This window comes from Microcaecilia unicolor, chromosome 1 (genome assembly GCF_901765095.1).
Source record: "Microcaecilia unicolor chromosome 1, aMicUni1.1, whole genome shotgun sequence".
Classification (NCBI taxonomy): domain Eukaryota; kingdom Metazoa; phylum Chordata; class Amphibia; order Gymnophiona; family Siphonopidae; genus Microcaecilia; species Microcaecilia unicolor.
In genome coordinates, this window is record NC_044031.1 from 357650804 (window position 1) to 357676500 (window position 25697).

The 25697-nt window shown below is 47.4% G+C and overlaps 1 protein-coding gene across 1 annotated transcript in view; it reads left to right on the top strand.

Moving 5' to 3' along the window:
* The window catches only part of TGFBR1 (transforming growth factor beta receptor 1), a 235963-nt gene that overhangs the window by 17835 nt on the left and 192431 nt on the right, over positions 1 to 25697 (top strand). The window contains exon 2 of the mRNA XM_030209667.1: positions 19768 to 20013. Coding sequence (XP_030065527.1) covers positions 19768 to 20013 — 246 coding nt within the window. The remainder of the gene's footprint in view (positions 1 to 19767; positions 20014 to 25697) is intronic.

Genomic DNA, 25697 nt, shown 5'->3' on the forward strand with positions numbered 1-25697 from the left:
GGAGAAGATTGTGAAAGACCTGGGGGAATCTAAACCACAGCGGTTACCTGAGGATAGGCCAAGTCCTTCTTCCAAGGCTTCTGTCTTTCCCTCCTCTTTCAGACCTTGGTTCTGTGAAGCTCGCAGGTATTGCCCAGGGCGCACTGCTGGGTTTTCTCAACGTGCCCGTTTTCAGCAGAGGAACTCTTTTCGCTCGGACACACGTTCCGCAGGGGCCGGTTCAAGGCGAGGAGTTCAGGGGCGTCCTCCACAATGATGGGACGCCGGTCCACTCCTCCTTGCCTGCAATAGGAGGACGTCTTTCCCTCTTTCTAGAGGAGTGGACCAAGATTACCTCAGATCAATGGGTCGTGGACCCGATCAGAGAAGGTTACCGACCGCTTTGCGGTGTTGGGAAAGCATTTTCAGTTTCAGGCCTTGCCTTTCGGCCTAGCCACAGCTCCCAGTACCTTTTCCAAGGTAATGGTGGTCGTAGCTGCCTGTCTCAGGCGAGAGGGTATCAGAGTTCACCCTTACCTCGACGACTGGCTCATCAGAGCAGATTCGGCAACTGAGAGTCGTCTTGCCACAGCCAGAGTGGTGGCGGTCCTGCAGGCGCTAGGTTGGGTGGTCAATATACCCAAAAGTCAACTGACCCCATCTCAGTCTCTCGAGTATTTGGGGGTCCGGTTCGACACAGCATTGGGGTTTGTCTTTCTCCCCGACCAAAGGCGGTGCAAGCTTCAGAATCGGGTCCGTCTGCTCTTGTGGATGCCTCGCCCGCGAGCTTGGGACTTTGTCCAGCTGCTGGGGTCGATGACGGCCACGTTGGAGGTGGTGCCTTGGGCGAGAGTGCATATGAGGCCTCTGCAGATTGCCCTGCTTCAACAATGGTCTCCGATGTCCCAGGAATATCAACGCAGACTAACTTTACTCCCTGCGGCCTGGCTCAGTATGGAGTGGTGGCTCTCCGACAGGATGCTGCGCCAAGGAATGCCTCTTGCGCTTCCTTCTTGGTGACTGGTGATAACAGATGCCAGCCTTCTAGGCTGGGGAGCGCATTGCCAGGGAAGCTATGCTTAGGGTCTGTGGACACCCGTGGAAGCGCCCCGGTCCACCAATCGCTTGGAACGGAGAGCGATATTCCAGGCTCTTATGGCCTTTCAAAAGACTCTGAAGGGGCTGGCTGTCCGGGTTCTGTCAGACAACACGACAGCGGTGGCATAAATAAATCATCAGGGAGGCACTCAGTGCAGGGCCTTGGCCGCGGAGGCCGTCCAGATTTGCCACTGGGCCGAGCTACACCTGCAGCTCACATAGCAGGTCAGAGCAACGTGCAAGCCGATTTTCTAAGTAGGCATCAAATCGACCCGGCGGAATGGGAACTGGCAGAAGAAGTTTTTCTTTAGATTTTTTGCCTAATGGGGGACTCCCGGAATGGATCTAATGGCGTCAAGTGCAAACGCCAAATACCTCACTTTTTTTCAGCAGAAGGAGAGATCCTCACTCAGTGGGGTTGGATGCTCTGGCTCAACCCTGGCCTTCAGAGCTCCTATACGTGTTCCCTCGGCCCCTGATATGGCGAGTCCCACTGCGGATTCGACAGCACTGAGGTCTGGTGATTCTCATCGCTCCAGATTGGCCAAGGCGTCCGTGGTATGCAGATCTCCGCCGAATGTTGGTGGATGCTCCGGTGCATTTGCTTCTGGTGCCAAACCTGTTGGTTCAGGGCCCGGTGTCTATGGAGGATCCCTGCCGATTTGATCTTACGGCCTGGCTATTGAGAGGGCACAATTGAGAAACAAGGAATACTCTAACAAGGTTATCTCCACTCTCTTGCAGGCCCGCAAGCGGTCCACCTCCGCAGCTTATGTTCGGGTCTGGCGCAAATTTGAGGCGTCGTGTGTTTCAAAGGCGATCACACCCATGTGGGCTACAGTCTCGACAGTGCTGGACTTTTTGCAGGAGGGCTTATAAAAAGGCCTGGCTTACAATTCCCTGCGGGTGCAAGTGGCAGCATTATGCTATCGAGGGAAAGTCGCTGGCTTGTCCCTTGCTGCTCATCCGGACGTTGCCCGATTTCTCAGAGGGGTGCTTAGGCTCCGTCCTCCTGTCCGGCTTGGAACCTGGGACTGGTGTTGAAGGCCCTTCAGTGTTCGCCTTTTGAGCCGCTTAAGCGAGCTTCGGAGAAGGATTTGACTCTCAAGACAGTCTTTTGTGTGGCCATGACATCGGCTAGACGTGTGTCTGAGCTGCAGGCGCTGTCCTTTCAGGACCCTTTTCTGCAATTCTCAGAGTCCAGAGTAACGGTACATACAGTACCTTCCTGCCTAAAGTGGTTTCAGTGTTTCACCTGAACCAGCCCATTTTTCTTCCTTCCTTTTCTAGGGAAGAGTTCCCAGACTCCTTTGGGCAGTTACATCTTCTGGATGTCCGCAGGGCGCTGTTGCAGTATCCACAGATGTCAAATGATTTCAGGACTTCTGATCACTTTTTTGTCTTGTTGTCAGGTCCTCGGCGTGGAGGCCCGGTGTCTAAGGCCACTATAGCCCGTTGGCTCAAGGAAGTCATTTTTGCTGCATATCTGCTTTCAGGTCGGTGTCCGCCTGAAGCGTTTAAGGCGCATTCCACGAGAGCGATTTCTTCCTCGTTGGCTGAAACGGGTGCACTCTCTCTTCAAGAGATCTGTAGTGCGGCTACTTGGTCTTCTCAGCTCTCGTTTGTATGGCATTACAGGCTGGATGTTGCAGCGAAGCAGGACGCTATTTTTGGAGCACAAGTGCTTGCTCGTGGTGTGGCCTGTTCCCACCCTATGTAGGGATTTCTTTTGCACATCCCATCAGTTAATGGACTCATCTGCTGCTGATGATATGGAAGGGAAAATTAGGTTCTTACCTTGGTAATTTTCTTTCCTTTAGTCACAGCAGATGAATCCATGATCCCTCCCTGTCTGACTTGTTTTTTTGTTCAGATCTTTCATGCAGATATAGATCTCATTGGGAGAAGTTGGATACCAGCTCTCAATTTCTACATGATGTTCTACTCTTTTGTATGGTTATTGCTCCTGTTCTGGGGCGTTTGTTATTATACCTTTATGGTTCACTCTGCTTTGGAAATCTCAAATACTGAAGGCAGTTGGGGTTAGCCTTTTGTTAGCGCCTTTCGTGCTGCACTCCAGAGCCGTCACCAAGCCAGCACTACTCACGCAAAACAATCCTCACAACTGTACCTTGAGAAACTCTGACAGGTGGATTAAGCCTTTAAAACAAATAACAAAGAACAGAACCAAGGAAGCTTCCTTTGGGGAAAAACATAAGTTTATACTATTTTCCCAAGATTAGGAAAAATAAGGAATAAATATAGATACAGTATAGAATAGAAAAGAAGAACATATTACAGAAAATGAAATTACAAATGGAAAATGGGGACAGGACATTCTTTCAAACTCCCTGGCTTGGGAGCCAAAAGAGACGTACACTGCCCCACCTCCTATCTGGCAGAGAAATATTATATAGTGTTTCTTTTCCTTTTCAGTACAAAAGGAGCACAGGAAGGAGGAGGGTTTCTCTCACCCCCTTAATTAGCTCCTGTCAATAAAGAAATACCTAGCATCTGTTTACATTTCCTTTGAAGATGCAGTTGGTCTCTTGTCCAAATGTTTTTGGATATTATATCTCTTCTATTCATCTTTACAGCTTTTCTCACACAAGTATATTTCTCAGAACCTTTGATCTATTTATCTTAGTATGTCCCTTTATTCTTAACTTTTATTCTAATTCTAAAAAGAGGAGGCAAGAGTTTAAATTACTTTGCTTCTGACAGCCCAGGTCATTCTTATTCTAAAGACAAGAGTTAAAAACTGCTTCCTTTTAGAGGTGTTACATCTCTCTGTCAACTCAGACCCTGTGTTTATGTCATAACATAGATTCTCTTATGTTCAAGGAAATGCATAATGCACTATTACTGTTGACTCCAGAGATCTGTCTGTCAGGGAAATATAGTGTTTGATCTAATTGTTCTAGGTAGAGAAAGAAATAAGGTGTTACCTGGTTTTCCTCTCATAGTTGTAAAAAAAAGTAATTCTCTCCTGGATTGAAGTAGCCTTACTTCAAAGGGCATGGGAAAGAATTCTGCCTCCTGAACTCCCTGGGGCCTGACCATATTCAATGGGAGAGATCCTGGGCAATCAGGTTCAATCACCTGACTTGGCAAGAGGAGGGGTAGAGTGTAATTGCTATTCCAGCAAGCTTTCCCCATGATTTAGAAAGAGAGAAACTTTAATTTCTCTCTGTCCAGAAATATGAGGAATTAATTCTGTATATTAAATAATTGGAGGCCTTCCGCCTCCTACAACACCGTCCAAGAGGCACTATGGTTTTTCAGTGTTCTCTATTTCCACCTGCTGGTAGGCGGATACAACCCATCAGTTAATGGATTCATCTGCTGTGACTAAAGGAAAGAAAATTACCAAGGTAAGAACCTAATTTTCCCTTTATTTCTGGGATAAGCAGCATAAAATGTATTGCACTTTTTTGGGATTTTGCCAGGTATTTGTGACCTGGATTGTCCACTGTTGGAAACAGGATGCTGGGCTTGATGGACTTTTGGTCTGTCCCAGCATGTACTTACGTAGGATGTGGAAAAGGGACTATAGTCTGTGAATGGGTGGAATAAACCAGTAAGCCCCTGATATATTTGATAGAAATGGCCAACCCTGCAGTAAGGGCTGCAAAAAAACACGTGTGTGTTCGTCTGCCAAGCCTCTCCGTGGGTACCCAACAGTTGTGCTCTTAGCATGTATAGTAGTCCTGCAGCACTGAAGTACATCAACCTGGTAGTAAGTTATTATTTTTTTTTTTTTTTAGATTACGAGGCCTTAATCTAAAAAATGTGTTGCAGGTTGCATTAACCTGTGCAGTCCTACTTCAGAGTGTTTTATTTTGTCATTAAAAAAAAGAAAAAAAGATCAATATCTGCAGACACTTAGCAAAAACCCCCATAGGAGCACGATAGTCAATTGTGTCTCTGAGGACAAAGCAGGCTTATAGAGTCTCAAAAGAGATGATGTCGTCGAGTCCAGGATTTACAAAAATAAAACCAGAGCTTTGTGGAGCACAAGTGCCTTCCCGCCTGCCGCGTGAACATGGTCTCCTCTGTTCTTTCTACTGCGAGGAGGAGAGGGCGTGTTTTTTTGCTTGTCTCCTTGCACTTCTCGGTCCTAAAGAGCATTTTTTGGTGCCTTTCGGCTATTTTTTTGTCCTGTTGTGGAACCTTTCTTTTGTTTCTCCTCAAGTTTTAGATCTTTTTCCCCAGGTTGAAGTTTCCTTTATATTTTTTTGTTAGGCCGCTTTTAGGCCTTGACCTCAGCCTTTCTTTTTCTGTCATGCCTTGCCCCTTTTTTCAGCACCATCAATTATTTCATTTAATTCAGCCAAGGAATTTTTTCCTTCCATGTCCGCGAAAATTCCCACTGTGTTTAAGCACTGTACCCGGTGCAATCAATCTCTTGGAAAGACACCCATTATTGGTGTTGACAGTGTCTTGGCCCCAATCATAGCCCCACTAAATGTGTTCTGTCTTTGCACGAAGAAGAGGAGGACACAGATTTCTAGAGAGGCTCAACATGAGAAGATTTTTGGAGTCAAGTCCGGTTCCTGGATTTTGGCATTGAGGTCGGAGGTGTCTGTAAGCATGGCTTCTACTAGACCCTTAGACTCTGGGAGCAGTGAAGCATCAAGAGGGTCTCTACCTGCCTCGAGGCTACCTGCTGCGCAGGTTCCCCAGGTCTGTCCATGGTTGGAGCCGACTCTGAGGCGACATGTGGATTCGATGTTGTCCTCATTGGCAAGGGGTGACGTGCTTTGGGCGAAGGCTAAGAAGCATCATCGGTCGCCCTCTATGCATGGTGCCAGGAGCTCCGGCATGTCAAAGGATTTGGCATCTGAGAAGCTTCGGCGCTGGGAGGACCACTCCTCCTCCATACAAAAGCTGTCTACGCACCAGTCTCCTAGCAGCCAAGACCTAGCTCCCGTATCGACACCAGCGGTTCTGCAACCTGAGCTGGTACCGCAGTCTTTCCCGGTGTTGGCTCTCTGAGCGCATCCAGGCTTTGCTCCCTGAGCTGCTGGATGGCCTCATGTAACAGGTGGCATTGGGGATGCTTGCAGCTACCTTGCCTACTGTTGCTGCTCCGCTTGGCCCTCAGCCTGCGATGTGGCCTCCAACACCGATACTTTGTGTGACTTCAATGTCGACTGCCACCCACGCTGGCACTCGCTCAACATCGCTGGCAGAGGTTTTGCCAGCGTGAAGGCGGGAACTGACTTCTTGATGTTATTTTTGAGTATATGGTTCCTCCACGTCGAGGCAGTTTCAGTCTTACATTCCCATTTGGAGATATTGTCTGCCACTGAAGAGGAGCACTCATAGGATTCAGAGGAGGATCAAAGGTACTTTCCGCTGATGGGTCCTGTGGAATTCCCTCTGAACCCTCCCATCTATTTGAAAGGAGAGAGTCTCCTTCAGAGAGCGTTTCATTCCCTTCTTTTATTAAGGAAATGGCTGATGCTATTCCCTTTCCTTTAGAAGTGGAAGATGAGCCCAGGCCAAGATACGTGAGGTCCTGGACTACATGCCACCTCCTAGGGAGGCTGTGACTGTCCCTCTCCATGAGGTACGTTAGGAACTGGGATTCCCCTCTGTCGCTCCCAGTCAAACCCAACCAGTATCTGATCCACAGCACACCTGGTTCTGATAAGATTCAGGTGACTCAATTCCATGGTGGTGGAATTTGCTCTCAAAGGGCCAGGAGTTTGAGGGACTATTCCTCAGTGCCCCCAGGTAGAGAAGCTAGAACTCTGGATTCTTTTGGGAGGAAGGTTTGCCAGGTTTTAATGCTCATCTCAAGTATACAGTTGTACCAGCTCTTCACAAGCACCTGCTTGCGAAACTCGGGGTGTGCTAGTTGTCTGACCTGGCTGAGACACACTAGAGTAGGCAGAGTTACTTCACCAAGGTGTGTAGAAAGTTCTTGGCCAGGGGCAGTTAAAACACTTTTGAAGTGGTACATAAGTATTGCCATACTGGGACAGATCAAAGGTCTTTCAAGTCCAGCATTCTGTTTCCATCGGCGGCCAATCCAGGTCACAAATACCTGGCAATATCCCCCAAAAAGTACAAAACATCTTATACTGCTTATCTGTGAAAAAGTCCAATTTAATAATGGTCTATGGACTTTTCCTTTAGGAAGCCATCCAACCCTTTTTTAAACTCTGCTAAGCTAACCGCCTTTATCACATTTTCTGGCAACGAATTCCAGAGTTGAATTACACGTTGGATAAAGAAAAACTTTCTCTGATTCGTTTTAAATTTACTACTTCATAGCTTTATCACATGCCCCCTAGTCCTAGTATTTTTGGAAAGCGTAAACAAGACGCTTCACATCTACCCTTTCCACTCCACTCATTATTTTATAGACCTCTATCATATCTCCCCTCAGCCGCCTTTTCTCCAAGCTGAAGAGCCCTAGCCGCTTCAGCCTTTCCTCATAGGGAAGTCGTCCCATCCCCTTTATCGTTTTCGTCGCCTTTCTCTGCACCTTTTCTAGTTCCACTATATATCCTTTTTGAGATGCGGCGACCAGACTTGCACACACATTTGAGGTGCGGTCACAACATGGAGCAATACAAAGGCATTATAACGTCCTCATTTTTGTTTTCCATGCCTTTCCTAATAATACCTAACATTCTATTTGCTTTCTTAGCCGCAGCAGCACACTGAGCAGATGGTTTCAACATATCAGCGACGACACCTAGATCCCTTTCTTGCTCGGTGATTCCTAACGTGGAACCTGGCATGACGTAGCTATATTTCGGGTTCCTCTTTCCCACATGCATCACTTTGCACTTGCTTACATTAAAAGTCCTCTGTCTTTCAGATGCCCAATCTCGTAAGGTCCTCTTGTAATTTTTCACAATCCTCTTGCGATTTAACGACTTTGAATAACTTTGTGTTGTCTGCAAATTACCTCACTAGTTACTCCCATCGCTAGGTCATTTATAAATATGTTAAAAAGCAGTGGTCCCAGCACAGACCCCTGGGGAACCCCACTAACTACCCTTCTCCATTGAGAATACTGACCATTTAACTCTACTCTCTGTTTTCTATCTTTTAACCAGTTTTTAATCCACAATAGAACACTACCTCCTATCCCATGACTCTCCAGTTTCCTCTGGAGTCTTTCATGAGATACTTTGTCAAACGCTTTCTGAAAATCCAGATACACAATATCAACTGGCTCACCATTATCCACATGTTTATTCACCCCTTCATAAAAATGTAATAGATTGGTGAGGCAAGATTTTCCTTCACTAAATCCATGTTGGCTTTGTCTCATTAATCCATACTTTTGAATAAACTCTGTAATTTTTGTTCTTTATAATAGTGTCTACCATTTTGCCCGGTACCAACGTAAGACTCACCGGTCTATATCTTCCCAGATCTCCTTTGGAACCTTTTTTAAAAAAAACGGCGTTACATTGGCCACACTCCAATCTTCCGGTACCATGCTCAATTTTAAGGATAAATTAGATATTAGTAACAACATTTCCGCAAGTTCATTTTTCAGTTCTGTCAGTACTCTGGGATGGATACCATCCGGTCCAGGAGATTTGCTACTCTTCAGGTTGTATAACTGCCCCATTACGTCCTCTGGGTTTATAGAGATTTCATTCAGTTTCTCCGACTCAGCTTTGAATACCATTTCTGGCACCGCTATCTCTTCCAAATCTTCCTCGGTGAAAACCGAAGCAAAGAATTCATTTAATCTCTCTGCTATGGCTTTGTCTTCCCTGATCACCCCTTTTATCCCTCGGTCATCTAGCGGTCTAGCTGATTCTTTTGCCGGCTTTCTGCTTTTAATATACCTATGTGTGTTTGTCTCCAGCGCAATATTTTTTTTCAAAGGACCTCTTTGCCTTCCTTATCAGTGCTTTTGCATTTGACTTGACATTCCTTATGCTGTTTGTTATTTTCTGAAGGATTTTCTTTTAGCTCTAATAGCTTCCTTCACCTCACTTTTTAACCATGCCGGCTGTTGTTTGGTCTTCCATCCTCCGTTTTTAATACGTGGAAAGGGTAAAAGGGGCGATCAAGGAAGGCAAAGACGTAGCAGAGAGATTGAAGGAATTCTTTGCTTCGGTCTTCACCGAGGAAGATTTGGGTGGGATACCGGTGTCGGAAATGATATTTCAAGCGGACGAGTCGGAGAAACTTACTGACTTCACAGTAAACCTGGAGGATGTAATGGGTCAGTTCGGCAAACTGAAGAGTAGCAAATCTCCTGGACTGGATGGTATTTATCCTAGAGTACTGATAGAACTGAAAAATGAGTTTGTGGAGCTACTGCTATTAATGTGCAATTTATCCTTAAAATCGAGCGTGGTACCGGAAGATTGGAGGGTGGCCAATGTAACGCCCATTTTTTAAAAAAGGTTCCAGGGGAGATCTGGGAAATTATAGACCGGTGAGTCTGATGTCGGTGCCGGGGAAAATGGTAGAGGCTATTATTAAAAACAAAATTACAGAGCACATCCGTGGACATGGATTACTCAGACCGAGTCAGCACGGCTTTAGTGTGGGGAAATCTTGCCTGACCAATTTACAAAGAGTGGGGTTAAATGGGCAGTATTCACAATGGAGAAGGGTAGTTAGTGGGGTTCCTCGGGTCTGTGCTAGGACCGCTGCTTTTTAATATATTTATAAATGATTTAGAGATGGGAGTAACTAGCGAGGTAATTAAATTTGCTGATGACACAAAGAGGCCTATTTTCAAAGCACTTAGCCTTCCAAAGTTCCATAGAAACCAGAGGGAACTTTGGAAGGCTAAGTGCTTTGAAAATAGGCCTCATAGTTATTCAAAGTCGTTAACTCACGACAGGATTGTGAAAAATTACAGAAGGACCTTACGAGACTGGGAGACTGGGCGGCTAAATGGCAGATGACGTTTAATGTGAGGAAGTGCAAGGTGATGCATGTGGGGAAAAAACCCGAATTATAGCTACGTCATGCAAGGTTCCACGTTGGGAGTTACGGACCAAGAAAGGGATCTGGGTGTCGTCGTCGTCGTCTAATACACTGAAACCTTCTGCTCAGTGTGCTGCTGCGGCTCGGAAAGCGAATAGAATGTTGGGTATTATTAGGAAAGTAATGGGAAAACAGGTGTGAGGATGTTATAATGCCATTATATCGCTCCATGGTTCGACCGCACCTTGAGTATTGTGTTCAATTTTGGTCACCGCATCTCAAGAAAGATACAGTGAAATTGGAAAAGGTGCAGTGAAGGGCGACGAAAATGATAGCGGGGATGGGACGACTTCCCTATGAAGAAAGACTAAGGAGGCTAGGGCTTTTCAGCTTGGAGAAGAGACGGCTGAGGGGAGACATGATAGAGGTATATAAAATAATGAGTGGAGTGGAACAGGTGGATATGAAGCGTCTGTTCACGCTTTCCAAAAATACTAGGACTAGGGGGCATGCGATGAAACTACAGTGTAGTAAATTTAAAACAAATCGGAGAAAAATTTTCTTCACCCAACATATAATTAAACTCTGGAATTCATTGCCGAAGAACGTGGTGAAGGCGGTTAGCTTGGCAGAGTTTAAAAGTGGTTAGACGGTTTCCTAAAGGACAAGTCCCATAAACCGCTACTAAATGGACTTGGGAAAAATCCACAATTCCGGGAATAGCATGTATAGAATGTTTGTACATTTGGGAAGCTTGCCAGTTGCCCTTGGCCTAATTGGCCGCTGTTGTGGACAGGATGCTGGGTTCGATGGACCCTTGGTCTTTTCCCAGTGTGGCATTACTTATGTACTTATGGAATATATTTGGCCTGGGCTTCCAGGATGGATGGTGTTTTTGAACCGCATCTATGCCTGATGCAAATGTTTGACCCTCGCAGCCACTCCTCTTCCCCCCCCCCCCCCCCCACCGTTCTTATTTTTTCATATCTTCAAGTTAAACACAAACGTCTTTGATTTCCTATGTATACTTCAAAGCTAATATCAAATCCAATCATATTATGATCACTGTTTATCAAGTGGCACCAGCTCATGCGCTTCACTAAGGATTAGGTCTAGAATTTTTCCTTCTCTTGTACCAGTTGCTCCATAAAGCAGGCCTTGATTTCGTCAAGGAATTTTTTTTACCTCCCTAGCATGCCCTGATGTTACATTTACCCAGTCAATATCGGAGTAATTGAAATCACCCATTATTATTGTGTTGCGCAGTTTGTTTGCGTCCCTAATTTCCTGTGTCATTTCTGCATCCATCTGTTCATCCTGGTCAGGTGGATGGTAGTACACTCCTGTCACTATCCTTTTCCACTTTTTACACATGGAATTTTAATCCATAGTGATTCCAAGATGTGTGCAGAATTTTCTGTCTATTTAATTAAAGGCCCTCGTTAAAATACGGTGCTACCCCTCCACCAATTCGATCCACCCTATCACTACGATATAATTTGTACCCCGGTATGATAGTGTTCCACTGGTTATCCTCCTTCCACCAGGTCTCGGAGATGCCTGTTTGCACTAAATGAAAAATTTAGATATAATCAGGCTTATTTTTGAAAGAGAAGGGCGCTCATCTTTCGACACTGTCACGGTGGTGACTGTGCTCACCTCTCCCTCTGGTGGTCTGAACCGGTGGCTGGTATGAACTGTCACACGTTCCAGACTTCAGCCAAGTCCGGTCCAGATCTTCCAGGCTGCCAGATTTGCTTTTCTTGTTTGTGCCTGAACAGCACCCATAGCTGCCTTGTGATTCCTGCAGCTGAACTTTTTTTTTTTTTTTTTGGTTACATTTGTACCCTGCACTTTTTCCCACTCATGGCAGGCTCAATGCGGCAGGCAGTGGAGGGTTAAGTGACTTGCCCAGAGTCACAAGGAGAGCTGCCTGTGCCGGGAATCGAACTCAGTTCCTCAGTTCCCCAGGACCAAAGTCCACCACCCTAACCACTAGGCCACTCCTCCTTCAGCTGCTGATGGGCTTTATTAACCACCTGGAAACTTCTGTGTTTGCCTTTGCATCATCTAAGGTCCCTGGTATGTGGGTGTGCTTTGTGCACTTCTGCCTAGTCCTGTTTTAGTCTGAGTTTCTTGCCTGGTTCTAGTTTGTTTGTGTGTGGTTAGCTTTGGTTTTATTGCTTAGTTCCTATTCTTGTTTCTGGTCTGCATTTCCTTGTCTTGTGTCTGTGTTCCTTTTTAGTGGCTGCTTGGCAACTTTCAGTCCTGACTCTGTTGTGTGTTTTCTGTTGATATCCAGGTCCTGCCCTGTCCTGTAAGTCCTGCCGGCCGCCTGCACCCAGGGGCTCAAGCATAGGTGAAGTCTAGCTGTTCCTGCTCTGCCTGTCCCAGCTTGTTTGCCTCTGCTGCAACTCCAGTCCAGGGTTCCAGTCCTGTTCTGCCTTGTCTCTGGTTTGGGGGTGGTTTTGCCTGCCACTGCCGCTCCACGGCAGTGGTCCAAGGGCTCACAAACCCTGTGCTTCCGTGAGAAGCCTGACAGACACAAATCAGGAGATGGGCGTCCTTCTCCCAGGGTCGCCCAAATTGCCATAATCGAAAGCCGATTTTGGGCATCCTCAACTGCTTTCCGTTGCGGGGATGACCAAAGTTCATGGGGGCGTGTCGGAAGCATAGCGAAGGCGAGACTGGGGCGTGCTTAACACATGGGCGTCCTCGGCTGATAATGGAAAAAAGAAGGGCGTCCCTGACGAGCACTTGGCTGACTTTACTTGGTCCATTTTTTTTTCTTGGTGACCAAGCCTCAAAAAGGTGCCCAAACTGACTAGATGACCACTGGAGGGAATCGGGGATGACCTCTCCTTACTCCCCCAGTGGTCACTAACCCCCTCCCACCCTCCAAAAAAAAAACTTAAAAAATATTTTTTGCCAGTCTCAAATGTCATACCCAGCTCCCTGACAGCAGTATGTAGGTCCCTGGAGCAGTTTTAGTGGGTTCAGTGCACTTCAGCCGGGCGTGCCCGGGCCCATCTCCCCCCTACCTGTTACACTTGTGGTGGTAAATGTGAGCCCTTCAAAACCCTCCACAAACCCACTGTACCCACATGTAGGTGCCCCCCCCTTCACCCCTTAGGTCTATGGTAGTGTTGTACAGTTGTGGGGAGTGGGTTCGATTCCCACTTCAGGCACAGGCAGTTCCTTGTGACTCTGGGCAAGTCACTTAACCCTCCACTGCCCCATGTAAGCCGCATTGAGCCTGCCATGAGTGGGAAAGCGCAGGGTACAAATGTAACAAAACAAATAAATCTTAGTTCTTAGGCTCCTGGCATTCGCATATAGACATTTCAAAGTATGTTTGTTCATATTTATTTTATTTATTTATTTTTGTTACACTTTCCCACTCATGGCAGGCTCAATGTGGCTTACATGGGGCAATGGAGGGTTAAGTGACTTGCCCAGAGTCACAAGGAGCTGCCTGTATTTACATCATGCTCAGTACTCGACAGTATTTGCAATCTTTTGTATCATTTTTATTTTTATTTAAGGACACCTGGTCTCTTTTGCAACCTCACTATCAGGTATTCAGGACCTCTGCTCAGGTGCTCAGAGTATAGCAATGTGCAGACTCTTGGCTGTATGTTGCCACATGCTAGGGGATAACTTTTTTTTTTTTTTTTTTTTTTTTGAAGAGGAGATTGCTGACCAGATCCAAAAAAACATACTGATACCATCTCTTCTCTCTTCTGCCGGGCGCCTATCTGCCTCCACAGCTAGGCGGACTTTTGGCAAACCAAGGAGGAGTACCTATAACTATTGGAGGCGTAGGGACAACCCCTCAGCTTGCCAGCCACCCCAGCGTGCTCGTAAGACCCCTGCTGCTCTCTAGCAAAAGCAGGGGATTAGCTTTTGACTGCCTTCAGCAGAGCATAGCTGCAGTAAAAGTGTCCGTCCCAAAGAACTTGCCGGTTGGGGGAAGCTGAAGTTTTTCCACGAAAAATGGCCCCTTATAACCTCTGATCGGTGGAATCTTCAAATAGTCTGTCTTGGATACGCACTCAGTTGGTTCCAAAAACCTGCAAATTGCCCACCGAGAGCTCATTCATTCAGCTCTTGGCATAGGCAGAAACTTGCAGAGGAACTCTCTACCCTTCTGAAGGCCTATGCGGTCAAACCCGTTTCACCAGGGGAAGAAGGATGTGGATTCTATCCCAGGTAGTTCCTTGTGCTAAAGAAAATGGTGGTGGTGGGGGGGATGCTTTCCATCCTAGATCTAAGGGCCTTGAACAGATTCCTAGTCTCAGAATGGTTTCCCTGTGCTCCCTTCTCCCAATGAATCAGAAAAACAATTGGCTATGATCTAGACTTAAAGGATGCACATACTCGCATCTCGATACTATACTTCCGGCTGGCAATGTTTTTGATTTCGTCTGGGAACATGTCACTTTCGGTACCACGTGTTGCCTTTTTGCCTCACGCCAGCTCTCAAGGTCTTCACCAAATGTTTAGTGGTAGTTGATGCATCATTACACAGACTGGGAATTCATGTGTTCCCATATCTCGACAATTGGCTGAAGAGTACCTCTTCGGATGAAGCTCAGGAGTCCTTGCGAATGACAATTCGGGTGTTCGAGCTATTTGGGTTAGCTTTTTTTTTTATTTTATTTTTTTTTAACTATCCCAAATCTCATTTCTGTCCTGTGATTTGGAGTTCAAAGGAGCCCTGCTTGATACTCAGATGGTTCAAGCCTATCTTCTGGAGATGAGAATGGACACTGTTGTCGCACTCTTCCAAGATTCGTGCCTCTCAGCAGGTCACAGCTCAGCAGATGTTGAGATTGTTGGGCCACATGGCTTCCACAGTGTACGTTACACCCATGACACATTCACATGGGATCAGCTCAATGTATCCTGGCTTCTCAGTGGTATCGAGCCACGGGGTGCCTGGAAGATGTAATCCTAGTGTCCCCAGAGCTTGTACTCTCTCTTCAGTGGTGGACCATTTGATCCAATTTGACTCTGGGACTTCCATTCCAAATTCCTCAGCCTCAGAAAGTGTTGACGACAGATGTGTATCTCCTGGGATGGGGAGCTCATGTAGATGGGCTTCACGCTCAAGAAGTTTGGTCCTCCCAGGAAACACATATTCAGATCAATTTCCTAGAGCTCTGGGCTATCTAGAACGCTCTCAAGGCGTTCAGAGATTGGCTGTCTCATCAAATTGTACTCATTCAAACAGGCAATCAGATGGCCATCCAGATGTGGCATTGGGCTCACCAACATGGCATGTTCCTTCGAGCCAGTTAACTGGCAGGCAAAAACAATACCCTGTCCGACGGACTGAGCAGGATAATGCAACCACACGAATGGTTTCTCAATATGGGTATAGCCTGCAAGATCGTCCCAAGTGTGGAGCACCACCTCGGTGAGTGTTTTTGCCATTCAGATCAACCATAAGGCACATCAGTTCTGTTTCAGGCTTCATGCCCATGACAGACTAGCGTTGGATGGCAGGGTCTTCTGTATGCGTATTCTCCCGTACCTCTAGTGGGAAAGACTTATTGAAACTCCAAGCAAGACCACAGTTCTAATTGCACTGTACTGGCCATGGAAGATATATTTCCCTCTTCTGGAGTTATCCTCCAAAGATCTGTGGAGTTTGGAATGTTTTTCAACCCTCATCATGCAGAACGAGGCGTCTCTTCTACATCCCAACCTCCACTCTCTGGCTCTCGCAGCTTGGATGTTGACAGTCTAGAATTTGCTTTCTTTCAGAGCGTGTCTCTAGAGTCTTGCTGACTTTCAGGAATGATTCCACTAAGGTGCTATTCTTTCAAATGGAGGAGGTTTGCTATCTGGTATGAGAGCAAGGCCCTAGATCCCTGTGCTAAACCTACACAGACCCTGCTTGAATACCTTCTACATTTTATCAGAGTTTGATCTCAAGACCAAAACTGTAAGAATTCACCTTGGTGCAATTAGTGCTTATCAGCTTGTAGAAGGTAAGCCCATCTTTGGACAGCCTCTAGTCATTCACTTCATGAGAGGATTGCTTTTGTCAAAGCCCCCTGTCAAACCTCCACCAGTGTCATGGACCTCAATTTCATTCTTACCCAGCTGATGAAAGCTCCTTTCGAGCCACTGAATTCCTGCCATCTGAAAACTTGGAAGGTCATTTTCTTGGCAGCTGTTACTCAGCTCATAGAGTTGCTGAGCTTCAGGCCTTAGTAGTTATACTAAATTTTTTTTTTTTTGGTTTGTTTGTTTTTTTTTAATCATAACTGAGTAGTCCTCCGCACTCACCCTAAGTTCCTCCCAAAACTGGTGTCTGGAGTTTCATCTGAACCAGTCGATTGTCTTGCCAGCATTCTTTCCCCAACTTCATACCCATCCTGGCGCATACGTATTGCAGACCTTGGATTGCAAGAGAGCATTGGCCTACTACATGGACCGGACAAGGCCCCACAGTCAGCCCTGTTTTTTGTTTTGATCCCAACAGGATAGGGGTCACCATCGGGGAAACACACCATTTCTAATTGTCTGGCAGATTTCATTTCTTCACTTAAGCCAAAGCTACGATTAGTCGGTAGCCCAGTTGAGGTCGGCCTCCATTGAAGAAATCTGCAAGGCTGCAATGTGGTGGTTAGTTCACGCATTCACATCTCGCTATTGCCTTGAGCAGGATACCTGCCTAGAGAGCTGCACAGGAATGGGGATAGCAGGATTCCCTTCATGTCTGGGGATCCCTTGGGGCTGGATCTGGGTCCAAGGGAATCCCCGTGGGGCTGGATCCGGGTCCACGGGAATCCCCATGGGAAGTGCCTTCCCTCTCCCAGGGGCAATGTGTTCTCCGGTCACATACCTCAAGGTGCCCTGGTGGTCTAGTGTTTTGTTTTGTTTTTTTTTCAGGGCAGGAAAGATTCCTACCCTTTTCTGCCCACTGCCTTGGCGTTGATCCTCTCCTCTGTGCTCTTTTAACATGACTGCTGAGACTTCCAGTGGCGGCCTCACAAGACTGCCACTGGTGGGACAGATTCTGGTTTCTGGCATGGTTGTGCTGTGGGCCTTTCTGCCTCTTGTTTCTCCTGTCTGGGCTACATCTTCAGGACATCTTTCTCCACGAGGTGGCACTCCAGCTGGTCCCTGGGTAGGTGGTTCTTTAGGCGGAGTGCAGAACCTGGGCTTCAGGTGGCTCCTGTGCTGGAGGACGGTCTTTTTCTCTTCCATGGCACTGGTGTTTTCTTTGCAGTAGATGGGTTGCCCTTTTTTTTTCGGGTCAGCTCCGTTTCTGGTCTGGGGGTTGGAAGCAGTCTTCCCTTTGCAGAGCCGATTTGACCCCATCCCTTTTGGTTTCCTGCTGTTCCTCTTGGAGGCCTCAGTCAGGCTTTGCTGTGTCTTGCAGGGGGGGGGCAGTTTTTGTCACGGGGTCTTCTAGTTGCTTGTCTCAGTGGGCATGTTTCTCCAGATTTAGTTCAGGGTAGGACCCCATTTCAGGGGGCGTTCTGTTGCCTATGTCAGGCACGGAATATGGTTTTGCCTGTTTTCTTAGAGGTCTGTCTCAATTTTCCTTCGTTTTGGGGATTGGACCTAGCCCCATCTGGGGCTTGCTGAGCATGTCTACGCACTGTAGTGTCGAGCCCTGTGTCTGGCAGTCTAGGCTCCCTGCTTCTCGGCTCGGCTCGGTAACCCTTCCTTTGTGGCTGTAAGCCTTGCTTCATCTAGGGCTATTTTGGGTCTGCTCCATCTTGGGGTGTCGGACCTGGCTCCATCCCTGTATGCTGAGCCTTTTTTTGCTCCACCTGCAGCTGTTGGGACACTGAGCCTTGTCCAGTATGGAGCCTTCTCCGTCTATGCTGGTTGAGACTTGCTCCGTCTTGGCCTTTTGGGGCATTGCTCTGCTTCTGGCTGTGGGGATGTTCTCTGTTTTGGGCAGTCAGCCTTCTCTTTTAGTTTCTGTATACTGAAACTTGTTCGGGATCTGGAACTTTTTTCTCTCTCGCTGGTCAGCTGACCTTCCCCAGTCTAGGGGCTTCGAGCCATCTTCCGTTTCTGCACCTTGAGACGTGCTCTGCCTCTGCTCATCGGGCCTGGCTCCATCGTGGGCAGCGAGGCGGACCCTGTCTCTGGACATGAGCCTTGCTACACTTCTAGAAGTGGAACCCTACTCATTAGCGCTGCTCCAACTCTGCACACTGAGCTTTGCCCTGTTTTGCACGGCGAGGCTTTCCATCTTTGCGCATAGAATATCACTCCGCTTCTGAGTGTCTAGCTTTGCTCCGCCTCTGTGCCTCCCGCATTAAGCCTTGATCCTTCCCTGGGCATCGTGGATGCACGGTATCTGGGCGGCATCTCTTGTCCTGTCTGTTGGAGGCAAGCCTTGTTGGGCTTTGCTCTGTCTATTCCTGGTCAAGCCTTTCTCTGTTTCTGGGCATTGAGCCTGGTTGAGCCTTTCTCTGCCTCTCGGCATCAAGCCTGGTCAAGCCTTGCTCCGTCTCAGGACGTCGAGCATTGTCCAGCCTGGCGCCATCTCGGGTTGTCGAGCCTGGCACCATCTAGGGGATGGGGGAGCCTTGTTCCGTCACTGGTTGCTGCGGTCAGTGTGAGCTGTCTGTCCTGCTCCATCTGGGATTGATGGAGTTTACTCTGGAGCAAGATGCTGACCTCCTTTCAGTCTTGGGCCTTTGGTTAGTCGGAGCTCCGGGGTTTCTCCATTTCTGGGCAGTCTGGTTTCCTCTGATGTTCGAGCTTTGTGCCTCACCGGGAGGCCAAGCTTTGCTCCATTTCTGAATGAGAGGGCCTTGTCCAGATCTAGAGTGTGGATTCTTGCGTCTCGATGGGACATACGATGTTCTTTGGAATGGCGAGTGTGCTCCCTCTTGGGAGGGTATGCCTTGTGGCTAATTTTCGGGTTGTTGTGTCTTTCGCTCTTGGCCTTGAGTCTGGCTCTGATTTGGCATGTCGAGCCTTGGTTCTGGCTGGTTCATCTTGTGATGCTTCTGCGGTTCCACCCAACTTGGGGACTGCTTGGGTTCATCCCACTCATCTCTTGATTGATCTGTGGGACGCTATGGAAGGTAAAATTCTTGCCTGATAATCAGTTTACAAAAATGTATATAAGAAGGGGAAGTAGAAAAGAGTAACTGAGAAAAATAAGAGAAAAAGAGAAGCAGTGAGAAGTAGTGGAGGGTCGGGTCTATGGCTGACTAGATGATTCATCAACAAAGAGAAACAGATAAACGGGGAAGGAAGAAGGTGTCCGGGGAGGAGGAGTGGAGTCTCACTTCATGGTTCCATATTGCTGCTTAAGAGTCAGATTTTAGTTTATACTTGGGGAAGGAGGGTTTTAGTCTGTCTAGGGGCAGGGAGTTCCATACATAGGGGCCAGCATACCTGAAAGTGGTGTTGAGTCGAAGTTTGGGGGTGGGGGTGTAGAAAGAGCAAGGCTTGTTGGGATGAGCAAAGCACACACGACGGGAGTTATGGAATTGGAAGATTTCAGAGATGCACTAAGCCCTTATAGACCAGGATGAGAAATTTGAATTTAATGAAATCAGAAGTGGTGATATGGAGAAGTTTTGACAGTGGATTGGACTAATTGTAGACACTTAGGACCAGTAATGGTAAGCCTGGATAAAGGGCATTATAGTAATCCAAATAGGTAATAAAATGGGGAAGTATAAGAGAATGAATCAAAGAAATAAAATTTTTAAAAAGCTGTATGTATCTTATGTTTTTGTTTTTTTTTCTCATCTCCTCGTATCTTTCTAGTATTACAGTGTTTCTGTGAACTCTGCATGAAAGACAACCTCACTTGTGTAACAGATGGGCTTTGCTTTGCCTCTGTAACACGGACTGCAGAAAAAGTAACATACAGTAGCATATGTGTGGCAGAAAAGGACCTGATACCTCCTGATAGACCATTTATGTGTGCACCCTCTCACACTGAAGGAACTGTTACTGAGCCTTACTGCTGTGACAAGGATTTCTGCAATAAAATCATACTTAAGGAACCGGGTAAGAATTTCTTTATGTGGTATTGGGGGGGGGGGGGGGGGGGTTACTTAGCTGAATCTTGCATATTGAGTTTTCATCTTTGGTTATGATCTTCTGTTGAGCATTACTGAACAGGGGAAATTTAAGCTAGACTTAAATTGAGTGAATAAGGCTACATTTGGGGGGACAGTCGCATATGAAGGTACTTAGGTTTTGGGGTGCATTTTCCTCTTGACAAGGATAGCTGTTACTCAGATTATTATATTGAAGCAAGTTCTTACTTATTCTTAGTATCCTTACCAGAATAAGTCCATAGCCACTCAATCATGAACATCCTACTCACCCCAATACCAAAAGATGCCCAGAAACACACAAACGACCTAACCAATTACCGCCCAGTTGCGTCTATACCACTAGTAGTCAAACTGATGGAGAGCTTGGTGACCAAACAGCTTAAGGAATGCATGGACAAGTTCTCAATACTGCACGACTCACAGTCAGGGTTCCGCCCCCACCACAGTACCAAAACTGTCCTAGTCACACTCCTGGTCAAATTCAAGCAAGAAATAGCCACAGGTAAATGTATACTTTTCCTCCAATTTGACATGTTGAGCGCATTCGACATGGTAAACCACAATATACCACTAAGACTCCTTGGCCACTTCGGAATTGATGGAAATGTACTTAACTGGATAAAAGGTTTTCTAACCACCAGAACTTACCGAGTAAAATCAAAGTCAAACATATCACCGTGGAAAGCTACCTGTGGAGTACCTCAAGGATCACCATTATCACCAATACTCAACATGATGATGATCCCACTGGCAAAGTCCCTATCCAACCGAGGCCTCAACCCGTTTGTCTTTGCAGACGTCACAATCTACATTCCCTTCAGTCATGACTTGACAGAAATAACCAATGAAATCAATGACGGCCTGAACATCATGAACTCCTGGGCAAATTCATTCCAACTGAAAACACACTGCCCCATCCTCTCATCTCAACATAACAAGTACAAACCCACAACCATAAACACCCTAGAACACACCCTCCCCTACCTCAGACAGCCTAAAAATACTTGGCGTCACAATTGACCGCAACCTTACCCTTGAGAGCCAAGTAAACATAAAGAAAATGTTCTATTCGATGTGGAAACTTAAACGAACCTTTCTTCCAGAGGGAAATCTTTTGAAACCTAATACAATCAATGGTCTTAAGCCATGCAGATTACTGCAATGCAATCTATGCGGGATGTAAAGAACAACTCGCAAAAAAACTCCAGACCGCCCAAAACGCAGCTGCCAGGCTGATATTTGGTAAATCACGCTTGAAAGTGCTAAACCCCTCCGAGAAAAGCTGCACTGGCTCCCAATCAAAGAACGTATCATATTCAAAATCTGCACCTTTATCCACAAAATTATCTATGGCGTGGTTCCAGGATACGTGACAGACCTCATAGATCTACCAAACAGAATCGAATCATGATCATACTTAAACTTACATTACCCAAATTGCAAAGGACTTAAATACAAAACAACTTACGCTTCCAGCTTCTCCTACGTAAGCGCACCACTATGGAATGGACTCCCAAAAGCTGTAAAAACAATCCATGACCATCTAAACTTCAGAAAATCACTAAAAACCAACCTCTTCAAAAAGGCTTACCCCACCAATCCAACGTAAATCCCCACACCCAGCAACACAGCACAACTAATGATTGTACAGGACAATATACAATCTTCATTCCCTTCAACCTTCACGGTTGCCTGACACACACCTACCTCATTCGACCACAATACAACCTTGTATTTATCAACCGACTGGCGCACGCCTTTACGGTACTATATAAGCCATGTTGAGCCTGCAAATAGGTGGGAAAATGTGGGGTACAAATGTAACAAATAAAATAAATGAACAATTTCTCGTATTTAATTCTGGATAAGTTTTTTGATATGTATGAGACTTTTCATAGTTGCATTTTATTATCACTGCTCAGGAACATAAGTTTCACCCATACTTGTACCTTCTAAGATCCATTCCATCCCCACCCATACTCGCAGAAGTCTACACTATTATTTACTTGCTTGCAGCCCTCTGATTCCTTCCAACCCCAACAGCCTCCTGTTTTTTTTTGATGGTACTCACTATTAAACCAATAAGTGTTCCTCTGGGCATTTTAAGTCTTATTCTGGCGTTTCAACTGCCTCTCTTGGTGCATTTCAAGCCTCGTTCTGGAGTCACCAGAGGTTTTTACTACACCACAACAACCTTTTGAATCCCTGCGGGAATGCTGTCGAACTTTATACTTGCAGGAATCTCGCGGGTTCCACGGGATTCCTGTGGAGCTCTTTACTCTACTCTTAGTGAGAATGTTTGGGCCCTTAAGTTAATTTTTTTCTTTCTATAAGGGTATTGTCTTATAAGAGTATCCTTTCAGCCAGTGGTCCAAGAATTTTGAAAGCTTGTGCACAGTGAGAGAAATTTTTTTTCCACTATTTGTGGCTTTCTCTAGGAAAAGGTGATTAAAAGACACTAGAAACAAAAAAAAATGAGGTTTTAATGAAGTCTTCCATAGCGTCCCACAGATCAATCCATAGACTTGTGGGTTATGTCCCTCTACCAGCAGGTGGAGATACAGAGAACTTCAGAGGTCTGCTATATGCAGTGCATTTTTTCTAGCGAAAAAGGTGCCGGTACTCAAATGCCAGACCACCCTTCAGGGGTGGAGTGATCACTGAGGGATCCACTCCACAATAGCCAGGCCCTCTACAACCAGTCACAGAACCTATGAGAAGGCAGAATTGGTGTGTAGAGCCTGAGCTCTTTCATTAAAACTTGGGGACCATGGGTCATATTTAGCAGACAATAGAAAAGGTGCCGGTACTCAGTACCCCCTCAAAAAAAGCCCTGGCTATATGTAGTCATGTGCAGCCATTTCAACCTCAAGTGTTCTCTCTGGCAGGTGGAGAGTCATAACTGTGCAGTCCTGGAGTTCCGGCCCTGGAGTCCTAGCAGTCCCAGTTGAGCCTGGATAGGATTGAGGTCCCTGTGTGGAAATTTTGTGGTGCACACCTGGTGGTGCCTGGGGTGGTGAGTTGGCTTCTGTTTCTCTTCTGCCGCTTTTAAAATTTAAAAAAAAAAAGGAAGCAGCCGGCTCAGTCTCTCTTCTGCGGAGGTAAGCCTGCATATTTTTTAAATAGATCAGGGGGTCCCCTTTGTTTTCCTGCAGGGGAGGCTGTTGGAGGCAGTGAGGCTATGTTGGCTCCGTCTGAAGCAGCGAACCAGCGAGCAGCGTCGGGGGACTGTGACTCATGCAGGCGGAGCCGGAGAGGCAGCGAGCTCCTGCATCGCCGAAGTCGGGCAGCTGCAGACCAGCTCCGGGGAGCCTGTTGGCGGGAAGCGCGGGTGCAGCGGGTCGCATGCACTGGCAGGCGCCATTTTTCTTCGCGTGCGTAGGCGCATGTGGCGTCCAAGAAGCTGTCTTCAGCCGACCTGGGGCTGGAAGGCTTGTCTGGAGCTACTCTTTCTCCCAGCAGCTCAGAGCAGGCAGCTGAGCTGTTTTCTCCTTAGTTTGTATTATTACACCGCACGTTTCTTCTCAAGTGCGCGGGGGGGGGCTTCTCCCTCTAGACCAGGCAGAGTCTGGGATTTTCTCCTCCTCACAGTATCCTTAAACGGGCCCGTTGGGACATGGAGAGGAGGAGTCGGCTATTCCTCCTGTGTCTCCCTCGGGATCAGTGGAGTTTGAGGAGGGCTCAGGTTTTGCTCAAACTGAGTAGAGAGAGGATCCCACTACAGCGCGATTATTCCGCAGAGAGGAACTGCCTGCTCTGATTGCCAAGGCGCTAGAGGTTTTAGACATCTTGCTTGAGTCAGGGTCAGTTTCAGCTCCTGCGCCATCATCTCCGGTACTAAATGCCCGCCAAGTCCTTTCATATCCATGAGGCTATGAAGGTCCTGATTGCGTCTCAGTGGAACTCCCCTGACGGGAGTCTCAAGGTAGCACGTGCCATGAGTCGTTTGTACGCGCTTCCAGCGGTGGACATAGAAACTCTGAGGTTCCTGGCAGTGGACTCTCTGTCTCTGATCACGGCAGTGACGAAAAAGATTACTCTCCCAGTTGAAGGGGGCACGACCCTTAAGGATCCGCAGGACCGTAAGTTGGAGGGTGCGTTGAAGATTTCCTTCGAGATGGCAGCTCTTTGTCTGCAGGCCTCTGTGTGTGGCTCCTATGCGGCACGTTCGTGCCTGCCATGGGTTCAGAAGGCCTCTTCTTCGGAGGATCTGGTGGCTTCCTTGCCAGCACTGGAGTCGAGGCTTGCCAATCTGGTGGATTTCCTTTATGACGTGTTGCGGGCCTCGGCGAAGGAGGTTTCCCTCGCGGGCCCGGCGGTGGATCTGGTTGCGTCATTGGGCAGCAGACATTGCCTCTAAATTGCGTTTGGCCAGACTGCCGTTCAGGGGCAAGCAGCTGTTCGGAGAGGACCTGGATAAGATAGTGAAGGACCTTGGGAATTCCAGGGGGCAACGCCTTCCAGAGGATAGGCCTAAGGCTTTTCGGACTGGTCTGCCCAAGGCTCGGTTTAGGGAGTCTAGGTGTTATGGACCGGGATGAGTTGGGTCTTTTCAGAAGTCCCGCTTTGTGGCCAAGCTGCAGCCCTTTCGGGGGGACCGTCGGGTCCCGACCTCAGGGCCCAGACAGCAACCTGCATCTAGACCTTCACAATGATGGGGCCCTGTTCCATTCCGCTGGTAATCAGGGGACGCTTGTCCCTTTTTCTGGGGGAGTGGGCCATGGTAACTTTTGACGAATGGGTCTTGGAAGTCGTCCGAGATGGGTACAAATTCGAGTTCACTCGCCCTTTGGCGGATTGTTTTCTCGAGTCACCTTACGTTCGTCAGGCCAAGATGAGAGCAGTTCGGCAGACCCTGGAGGGGCTGTTGCTGCTAGGTGCGCTTTGCCCAGTCCCTCAGTCAGAGAGACGTCTGGAACGTTATTCCATTAATTTTGTTATACCCAAGAAAGGCGGCTCCTTTCGGCCTGTTTTGGACCTCAAGTGTGTAAACAAGGCGCTGCGAGTCCGTCATTTTTCGCATGGAAACGTTGCGGTCCGTAATTGCGGCGGTCCAACCGAGGGAGTTTTTAACTGCTCTCGATCTCAAGGAAGCTTATCGTCACATCCTCATTTGGCCTCCTCATCAGCGCTTCCTCTGTTTCGCGGTACTAGGTCGCCATTTTCAATTCGGGGCAATGCCCTTCGGTCTGGCGACCGCCCCAAGAACCTTTTCCAAGGTTCTCATGGTGGTTGCGCCTTTCTGTGGAAGGAGGGAATACGGGTTCACCCCTACCTGGACGATTGGCTCATTTGGGCCCCTCCTTCGAGGAGGGTCGGCAGGCAACTGATCGGGTGATTCGTCTGCTTCAATCCCTGGGTTGGGTCATCAATTTTCCAAAGTGTCACCTGGTTCCATCGCAATCTCTGGAGTATCTGGGTATATTGTTCGACACTCCAGGGGGGACAGTCTCTCTCCCACCAGCTCGAAGTCTTCACTTGCAGTCGCAGTTAGACAGCTTGTTGCAGTCTCCGGCACCAAGGGCCTGGGACTATGTCCAAGTGTTAGGATCGATGGCGGCCACCTTGGAGGGTGGTAGCATGTGCTCGCAGTCATATGCGGCCGCTTCAGTGGCATCTGCTGTTCTTTCG